The following is a 10,834-nucleotide window of genomic DNA, read 5'->3' on the forward strand; positions in this document are numbered from 1 at the left end:
ACTTAAAGAGTAATATTTACCGCGAAACTATGATCAGGTATTGCGGAGAAGACCATATATAGCCAAGTGTGACCGCGCTGCAAAAAGTAGGACCTGTGTTTTCGAATCAAGTTTTTAATTTGTTGTTTTTTGTAGTTAATTTTAGCCAATCGACAAATCGGTTCTGCGATTTGTTAAATACTGTTTGTTTTTTTATAAAAAAGGCAATGAATTCATTGAAATTAATGTTTTAATGAACATTAAAATTAATGGAAATGAGGTACAGGACTTGGCACAGTAAAATTGACATATTTAAAAACAATGCAACAGTAGAAGTCTCTCTGGTTCAAGATTGTTCATATTTGACATCCCCAATTTTTTCCAGTCAAAGAATCTTGTAGGGCTGTAATACTCCTTTGGTTGAGGTTCTTGAATCATTTTAACCAAGTTTCTTTTATTACGCACCTCAGCTCAACATGATATTTCTGTCAGAGGCAGTTTAATAGTCAAAATTTGTCATGACTAGGAAATATAGGGATGGTTCTCCACTTGGAAATATCATTGCATATCTCAAATGTATACTATTATGATCAGTAGGATTATGGATTAATTTAGAGAACAGTCTCATCTTAATATGAAATCATTTAATCCATTGTTTCTTTTGTTTCTGCAGACACAATATGGATAGGAAGCCAGGATGGCCTGACAATGTTGGAATACAGGCAATAGAATTAATATTCCCCTCCCAATATGTGGATCAGAAGGAACTGGAGGAATTCGATGGGGTATCTGAAGGGAAATATACCATTGGCCTTGGCCAATCAAAAATGGGCTTCTGCACTGACCGTGAAGATATCAATTCCCTCTGCCTCACTGTTGTGACTTGTCTTTTGGAGCGTAACAGTATTGGTATGTTATTTTGAGGTGGTATTAGTTATTCTTTGTAATTTCTGTTATGTTCACTGTTTAATTTTATTTTACTTGCCTTGCAGATCATGCCTCTATTGGCCGATTAGAAGTTGGGACTGAAACTATCATTGACAAATCTAAGAGTGTGAAATCTGTGCTGATGAAAATCTTTGAAGAGCATGGGAACTACAGCATAGAAGGCATTGACACCACAAATGCCTGCTATGGTGGAACTGCTGCTTTATTTAATGCAATTTCCTGGATCGAGTCAAGTGCATGGGATGGTAGGTTGGCTCTCCAAGTCCCCAAACTTCCAAGATGAGGTTGATATGTACTTATATGTTTTTCTCAAAAAACCTCTTTTGATGCTGTATTGCCATGACGCCAGTACCTGGCCCTGAAAAAGTATTATGAACTGATTAAACACATCTTATCATTCCTGTGGTGTGTGATTGAGTGAGGAATGATATTAACTGCCCGTGAAGAAATACCTAATCATAATTTGGATTGTTCATCCTCTTCCATCACCTCTTGGTGACAAATATTTAATAATGGGAAGACAGTTTTATTCATTAAATGATGGTATTCTCATGTCCATTGATAGTTTAGGACAGATCAAATTATGAAACACCATTGTAATATAGGTAGCATTTAGACAACATTTCCAGGCTTGGAAGTTGGTTGTTTTTGAGGAGCTTACTCTCAATCTTTCAAAGTATGGAATGCTTTGTCTATCTAAAAAAATAAGGTTGAAGTGGTGGTTTTTCAATGGCCATCAATTGCTCCCTTCCTCATTAATTAATTTGACAATGTGCCTATTTAATATTATTCCCTTTTGAAAATACACCCGAAGTCCCATTTGAAAAGATCTCAAAAGTATTCATGGTTATGGAATTCATTAACTTTCTTTTTTACCAGACTGTCTTAAATTTTGAATAACGAGGGAGGTCCCATAAGTACCTGGCCTGACCTAGTTATAGCGGGAGTTATTTGAAAAATATCACTGTATTAGTAAGTATGCAGTCTATAAAGCATATGTTTCAAGTTTGAAGATGCTACATTGTTTAGTATTTGTTTAGCAGACATCAGTGGTGAATGTTTTCCATGAATTTGTGAAAATAGAGAATATTGGTCATCATTATTTGATACAATACTTTTATTTAAAAGGCCTCAGCCCAACCAATATAGAAGCTGAACTGGATTCTACTCTGGGTGAGTCTGCTCCTTCGTTTACAACAGTAAAATATTGGGTAGCAAAGTTTAAATGAGGCCGCATGAACTGTTTAGACAAGCATCGCATTGGTTTACCAAATGAGGTGATGACTCCATAAACAGTGAAGAAAATCCACAAAGTGATTCAGGATGACCGTCAACTGAAACTGCATGAGCTAGCAGACATAGTAGGCATTTCAAAAAGTGTGGTACATTGCAAATTAACTGAAAATTTGGACATGAGAGAGCTGTTTGCAAGATGGGTGCTGCGTTTGCTCACACTCGAGCAAAACCAGTGTCATGAAGATGTTTCAATTCAGTGTTTAGCAAAGTTTCACAGCAACGCAGCAGAATTTTTTCACCATTTCATAACCATGGATGAAACATGGGTCCATTACATCACACCCAAGATAAAAGAACAATCAAAACAATGGATTCAAAAGGGAGAACCCCCTCCAAAGATGGCGAAGGCCATTTCATCTGCATGCAAGGTCATGGCGTTGGTTTTTTAGGATGCACGTGGGATAATTTTCATCAACTATCTTGGAAAAGGCAAAGCTACCAAAGACGAGTATTATGCAAACTTATTGCAACATGTGAGCAAAGAAATCAAGTAAAAGCGGCCGCATTTGGCTAAGAAGAAAGTGCTGTTTCATCAAGACAATGCACCAGCTCACAAATCTGTTATTGCAATGGCCAAAATTCATGAATTATAGTTTGAACTGCTACCTCATGCACCCTATTCGCCAGTTTTAGCCTCCTCAGATTGTTTTGCTGGCTTGAAAAAATGGTTCGGTGGTCAAAGTTTTTCTAACCATGAAGAAGTGATGTTGGCAGTTAATGGCTATTATGAGGAGCAAGACAGTTCTTATCATAAAAAGGGTATCAAACTTTTTGAACATCGCTGGAAAAAGTGTGTGGAGCTGAAAGGAGATTATGTTGAAAAATAAATATATTTTTATCCAAAATTTTTATTTTCTTTGTTGGTTCGGGTACTTCTGGGACCACCCACGTAAAGATTAAGTTGTGAGATACTAGGAGAGTAAGAAGATAATAAATGTTTGTTTGAAAGAGTAGATATAGGGTCTCCCTTTTAGTAAAATCCTCTCCCCTCCCCAGGGATGGGTAGTCTCCCCTTTGGGCAGCATTCCCAAGAAAGAATATAAGAGTAGTGGTCCTTTAATAATACATTTGATGTAGTACCACTTATATATGTGGCTACTGACAAATTATGCCAGAAACCACCGATACAAATCATATTTAATGCATTGCTAAACAGTGAATCAGACTAATTCCAATGGATGTCCCCAGTTAAAATGTCTGCTGCCTTCTGCTCTCAAAACCAGGCTTCTCTTTGTGTGGCTAAGGGGAATGGGAGCCCTCTTTTGGCCACTCTGTTAAGTGCATAGAGTTGATGAGTAATTGTTTGCTAAATCGATGAAGGGCTGTGTAATTAATTAACCACTACAGTTTAATTTTCCTATGGCATACACAGCACCTTGTTTAAAACTGTATCTTTTTTCAGGTCGATTGGCTATTGTGGTGGCTGCTGACATAGCTTTATATGCAAAAGGCAATGCTCGTCCTACTGGTGGTGCAGGTGCTGTGGCCATGCTGATTGGTCCTGAGGCACCCTTGATTTTTGATCGAGGTACATTATATTTTTTTGGAATTTGTTAGCACTTATTTGTATTACCAGGATACTGTTATCCATGCTTATATAGTTATTGCAGAGGTAGTTTTCGGGCTGGACTGCGTGAGAGACATTTTTGGCTCAACGTTTCTCTCCCGTTGCAGGGAGCGTCTTCAGGAGCGAAGTAATTTTATGCTAGCTGATCCGCCGGTATTTATACCCGGTTCTCGGTCCTTTCACTTTTTGACCGTTAACGGGCGTTGATGTTTATGTGTTGGGGAGGGGGGGTTAGGGTGGGGGTGGTGGTTGCCTTTCTCTTTTTGACCGTTGGTGACTGTTTCCCCCCCACGCAAAAAGCGTTTCCAGGTATCTGGCAGGTGGAAGCCGTCGTCTCGGTTGAAATTCCGTGGCCGTTTCGCTATTTCAATAGACTCATGAATTAGCCTAGGGAAGTAGAGATGTTATTTCTTCGCTAGGACTTTCGTGTTGTCGAAGTCTATTTTATGTCCTGGCTCAGACATGATGTGCTCTGCAATGGCTGATGTTTTCCACTGTTTGTTTTTTACTGATGTTCGGTGTTCTTTTATACGTGTTTCTATAGCACGTCCAGTCTGGCCAACGTAGCTTCCACCGCAGCTGCATGGTACTTCGTATACCCCTTCGGTCAGTAGAGATATTTATATAGTTATTGCCTTACAATGTTCTATGCATAGTCAATGTTTTAGTTCTTCTGCATTCATGTTGTTGTTGATTTTTTGTCTAAAAAAAGGACAACTTATGCATGTTCAATCCATTTTGATGATTTGCCATGCTGAGTTTATGGCTCTCACACAAGAAATGGGGAAGTGAATTGCCAAATTTCCTTCATTCTGTTGTTGTAAATTTTTCTGAATTTTCACAGTCTGCCCTAGCATCGGGATTAAAATAGATGGCATTTATAAACATTTGTTTCCCTTGAAACAGTGCCAAGTTATTTAACCCTTTCTTGTTCATATAGTTCATGAAATTAATTTTTTCTTCCTGGCTGCTTATTGTTTATTAGGATGTGTAATTAAGACTTCTCGAGGTATTTACAATTGTATTTCCATTCCCGGGTTCCTTTGTCAGTTAGATATACTGTTAGCATCAAGTAATAAACATATATTTTTGTGAAATTCAAAGGTATTGCTCCAGTCCTGTCTTCTCTTATTTACAGGGTGTACATTAATTTCTTCTCCAAACTATTGTGGTTGATTGTCCTAATTTCTCATTTAATATAAGCCATCATGCTATATAAATGCATTTAATCCTCTTCCTCAAAATATGTATACAATAGAGAATGCATTTGAACCTTGAGTCATAAGAAGCAATTCAGAATATTTGGATGCATGGATACATTTTTTTCACATATTTATCTCGGGTGCAATATGCATTTTTTTGGTGGTGTGACACATTAATGATCCTCTAAAAAATTCAATATTTTGTGTTTAACTGAAAGGATACTAGAACTAAAAATAGCATGTGTTAGAATTGAATATTTTACATTTAGGCTAAAGACAACTTTGGGAAAGTGCATTGTCAAGATTAAAATGTCTTTTTAGTAAATTAATTCGCTATGCCTGATTGTTTTTATGAACAATTAGATAATAATTTATTTAGATTTTCCTCTACTGTTTTCATCATTGAAATCATTAATTGCATTTGGAATGCAGGCTAATTTTATTAATTTATGGCAAAATATCCTGCATTTCATGCTTAAATTTGATATACTCTTTTGTTGAATTGCTATTATTTTCTGTTATTTCTTAATTTCATCAAGAAGAATGTATTGTTTTACTTTCCATTGTTGAAATTTCATTTTTAATGCCCAGTTCTTGGTATAAATAGTTGAATGGCAAAGCTAGGAAATGGGCATCAAGTTTATGGTGTGTGGCAGATGATTTGTTCCACTTCTAGTGATGTGCTCTTCCACTCACAATCATGCCAGATTTTTCAGCAACTTTCTGGGTAAATTTATCTTTCTCTCTAGCCAGTGAATAAACACTTCCACATGAAATCTACCAACCTAAAAGAGTATATACCCACGATTACTGCCATCCTGGTCGCAGTATGTGGTCTTTCCTGATTCCTGTGGTATCTACATTTGTTCTGTTCCACCCCTTATTTCTTCTCCAATGACAACATTTTCAGCTCTCCTAAAGCTGATTCCATCTTGCCATCTATCATGGTACCTAAAAGCATTCCTATTTTGAACACTCCCATCTGCATTGTCTGTGCCCACTTGAATCTGCCGAGTAATGGTGAAGTCACAGTTTTACTTATGCATAATAGTTTTCATGGCCTGACCATTCATTATCCCTTTACTTGGTGAATGGGTGTTATATACCTTACTTATGCAAGTAGGTTATATTCTTAGAATATAGAATTTATTAACATCCTAAATAGATTCATTTAAAATTTTTCTCTTTTGGATTCCCTGAATATCTAAAAGATATGAAGGGTTCATAGTATTTGGGTGAAAAGGGAAGTTTGAAAGCTTATTTTTGAAAAGTTTAATTAATGCTCACAGTTTGTCTCTCAAAGGTTTCATAAAAAGATGCATCATGAGCCTTTGCTTTATTCCTTGAGGCCTCTACTAGCTCTTTTTCTCATCATTTCCGTGATCCATATGCATATTAATTTTTTTTCACAGCTTTGTTGCAACCTTTCTCATTATTAACGTGAAGTAATCAGTTGGCCAGTAACTAGCTGGTTACTGTATGGTGCTAAGTGGAATTATACAAAGCTGATTTTTTTCTGAATAAGTTACATATATTGTGAATTAAATGCTAAGTGATTTTTGATAAATGAATATTTAATCATCAAATTAGTCCCATTTTTTTGTTTTTATTGATCAAGTGTGAAAACATGAGATCTTGGGAAGAGTTGTTCTTGGAATGAATTGTTGTACATACTATCAAATGGCATAACACTAAAACTGATAAACCTTGTCTTTCTTCTGAAATCAAACTATTATATTACGTTTAATGACTAATACTAAAATGTTTCATTAATTGAAATTATACAATAATTCATTCACTTTTCTGCATATCAGATTTCCATATAAAGGGATACTAAATAGGTACTATCAGTGTGTGAAGTGAGATTTTTACCAATAAATAGAATCATGAATTGAATATCGATTAAAAGATAATTAAAGAAACAAATCAGCAAGCCTTTTCCATTATTTTACATTCACACATGTGCTTAGCTAATGATTTACCAAGGTTTAAACATGTTTAAGAAAGAACACTTCTGAAGGATTTTTTGCTGTTATTATTAAATGGTGCATTATTACACTCAACCACATTTTTCAAATTATAGGTTTTATAACAATTGTTGCATTGTGTAAGTGATGGATATCATGCAGTATTTCATACTATTACTCACGTAATAAATCTTTTCATTCGGTCTTAAGTTGAAGTATGGCATAATTTGCTGAAATTTCATGCTTAAATAATATTCTGTTATCACCTATTCAGTAAAGATGCTTCTACCAATCAGAATTCCATGCAGTAAAATATGAAACAAGTATTGTTAAAGTGACAATACAGGAACAACTAATTGGTCGAAAGAAATCCATTCAGTGATAAGCATCAATTGAAATAGAGGGTTTCACGTTTGAAAATGAATTCTAGTGTCTATATCCATGTATACAAACAATCAGACAATTGATTATGAAAATTCTTTTGCTGAAGAAGAGGAATTTGATTTTCCGGGTCAGAGAAGTTATTGGGGATGCCGTAGTCCAGGGTTGGGCGATGCAGTCGTCCAGGGGTAAGGGATCAAATTCTGGTCCAAGCAGTGGTCCAATTGCTACTGACTATAGGGCTTGGGTTCGATTCCCTGGCACCTTCTCATCTCAGGCACCTTCAGCTCCACCCAAGCTGTGTGAATTTTGGGGTACCAGATCTCCCTGGGAAACCATACCCAACACGGAAAGGATCTGGCCCCCCTACTCTGATGCACACATACTGTTGGGCTTAGTACTAGGTGAACCTTACCATCATCTACCAAACCGACCTTCAGGTTGTTAACTGTGTTTATATTTAGAGATGTAATTAAAGGGGTGCCTGGATTCTAAAAGGTGTGCTTATGCATTATGAAGAAATTACACTAAGTACATGTGGGCGTAGGCCATGCGTGGGAAGTGGAAATTATGCTATTTACTAAGTCCCTCTTTAGAATTTAAGGATAAGGGACAGCATACATAACTTTGTGCGCAAACAATGCCCTTGCAACTTATGCATATGCACCACACACTTCATAAGTCATGAAGTTATTAATGAAGATGGTCATCACTTACCCTCCTATCGCAAGTTAATAATGGCATTAAAATGGTATTTTCATGGGGAATCCGTAATGATGTTAATAATTTATATTTCCCTACTATTTTATTAATATCTGAAGCTCCATGCAATATAGAGATGATCTAAAAGCAGCCAGCTTATATCATACTGCTGGGTCTAAAGGTCTTGAAAGATCACATTGCAAACATGTTTTAATTTTCCATGGGCTCATTACGGGGTATCTCACCTGGATAATCAACTGTGGATAATTCTTACTCTAAATTAAAGCCATTATCATTCATTGCTGCTTGTTTGAGAACCAGTAGCTCTTATAATATCTGTTTCATGATTAAACCTTAATATCATCCATAGCTTTCCATTATAAGATTTTTGCAGACCAATTGTGATAACATTTAGAGGTTGATCCATTGGTGTGCTGTGTGTTGTCAATTTGATTTCTACAAATGAAATAGATTGTTCTGACATGCATGATAGCCTGCCAAGAATGAATTTGGATCGTTTGTATCTCTCATTCCACATTTAATTAAAATTCTTCATTAAAGTGCATCTTACTTCCTTTGTTACTTTGTAAATGTAATACTGCAGAGCGCACTTTATCTTTCATATTATGGTATTTACCCAATCATAACCATGTGTTAATGATTGAAACAATGACAATGTGTGTTGTGTAATGAAAATTGAAAAACTCCAAACATTTGCATAGTTGGTACACAACTTTTAAAGAAGAGTCTCGCAAAAATAAATTATTCTGAAAGCATGCTTTTTTAATTGCATTCCATTTTATACAGATCTGCTACTGTTACAGTTATTTCACCTCATAATTTTTATTATATTTTATAAGGTAATCTACCGGTTAAGGTAGGTCTTTGGATGGACACAGCTACTAAATAAATATTTTGTGATTCCTGACAAAATACAAAATCCAGTATCCTACTCTACATTAGACCCCTCTTGATCTCTGAGTACTATCTTCCTCCCTTTATCCCGTCCAACATCCCTATCCTGTTCCTTCCCTTTCCCAGTTTGCCTAACATTCCCCCTATATTATCGTCTTCAACATCCCGCTGCCGGTCAATACCCCCGCAGCCACTTTTCCTGCCTCCATAGGATTTCTCCCAAGGAACCCCTCTCCTTACCCACCACACCTTATACTTGCTCATTTGTTTTCTTCTCTGTCCATTTCACCTTCTCCATTCTTCTCCAAACCCACATTTCAAAAGCCTCCAGTCTACGTCTATCCTCCTGCTTCAATGACGCGTTTCCCCACCGTACATAGAAACGCTCCATATCAAAGTTTTTGTGAGTCTTTTCTTAACATCCTTACTCAACGTCCCTCTCATTAACTCCCTCCTTGTGAAAGCCTCTGCCTAGCATAATTCATCTCCTTAGGTCCCTACTACTATGACCGTGTTGATCCAAAACACTTCCAAGATACGTAAACTGTTCTACCTGCTCTTCTTTTTGCCCTCTTATTTTAATGTTTAGCTTAGCCTTTTTCATTCTAGAAAATCGCATAACTTTTGCTTTATTAATATTGATTCTCATCCCTTACCTGTCACACTGAATTTCCAATTCGCTCTGCAATGCCTGCAACCCCTTGGCTGACTGACATACTATTGGTCAGCTTGATCATCAGCAAACCTAAGTGATTTTACGAATTTCCAGCCCACTATCATTCCTACCCCCAGGTATTCCCATGCCTCTTTAATCATTTCGTCTGCATACAGGGTGCACAACAACGGTGATAATGGGCAACCCTGCCTTACACCTCTTCCTAACACTGTCCATCCGGACTCTCCCTTTCCCACCCGCACCTGAGCAGTCTGAGACATGTAGACAGGTTGTGGATTAGCCTCCTATCCCTCCAATCTATTCCTATTTTCTGCAGAATACCCATTAGTTTTTCCCAATTCACTCTTATCAAACGCTTTTTTGAAGTCTAAGAAACAGGCAAATACCTCCTGGTTGTATTCCATATTCCTCTCGATTAATAATGTAATTACTGCAATGGCAACATGCATACCTCTCCCCTTCTTAAACCCAAACTGAACATCCACTAAGTAATCTTTTGACCTACCTTTTATCCTTTTGTTAATGGTCCTGAAAACAACTTTAGCTGTATGGGATACCAAACTTATTGTCCTGTAGTCCTCACATGATGTAGCCTTTACCTTTTTCGGAATAGGAACTAAAAGTGATAACTGATCCCACAAAGTTTTCCGGCCAGATTCCTTCCTCATTGATACTATGAGTGAGCCCAAATAGCCTCTTCCTCCCACATTTTCGTAAACATTTCAATAGTTCCGCGGGTATGTTATCTACCCCCATGGCCTAATTTAGTTTCATCTCCCTTAATGCCCTTTCTATTTCATTATCGAGTATGCCTGGACCTAAGCTATCTTCCTCTACATCATACTCTTTTTCAACGTCTAACTTTGTTGGTCTAAGTTCTTTACTATACCGTTCTTCTATATACTCCTTCCATCTCTCTTGGATCTTCCCTGTGTCAGCTATTATCTTACCCGCCTTATGTCTAGCTGTTAGCATAGATCTTCCTCTCTTACTTCCCGTTAAAGATTTAACTTTCCTGCACAGGGCAACAATTTTACCCTTCCTCTGCAAACTTTCCATATCCTCCAACTGCGTCTTCCACCATGCTCCTTTTGCTTTATTTGTTGCCTGCCTCAATTTATTGTTTAACTCTTTGTACTTCATTTTGCCTAACTCTGTATTTACATTCTTCCGTCTTCTCCATTCATCCACCTTTCTAATC

General features: G+C 37.0%; 1 protein-coding gene across 2 annotated transcripts in view; it reads left to right on the forward strand.

Annotated features, from left to right (window-relative positions):
- LOC139687021 (hydroxymethylglutaryl-CoA synthase 1-like) overlaps positions 1-10,834 on the forward strand; it is a 56,667-nt gene that overhangs the window by 28,684 nt on the left and 17,149 nt on the right. For both annotated transcript variants that reach the window (XM_071584118.1, XM_071584117.1), the window contains 3 exons: positions 653-888; positions 972-1,172; positions 3,626-3,751. In XM_071584118.1, coding sequence (XP_071440219.1) covers positions 660-888; positions 972-1,172; positions 3,626-3,751 — 556 coding nt within the window. In that variant the 5' untranslated portion in view covers positions 653-659. The remainder of the gene's footprint in view (positions 1-652; positions 889-971; positions 1,173-3,625; positions 3,752-10,834) is intronic.

The sequence above is a fragment of the Hetaerina americana genome, unplaced genomic scaffold (genome assembly GCF_022747635.1).
Source record: "Hetaerina americana unplaced genomic scaffold, ioHetAmer1.1.p SCAF_16, whole genome shotgun sequence".
Lineage (NCBI taxonomy): Eukaryota > Metazoa > Arthropoda > Insecta > Odonata > Calopterygidae > Hetaerina > Hetaerina americana.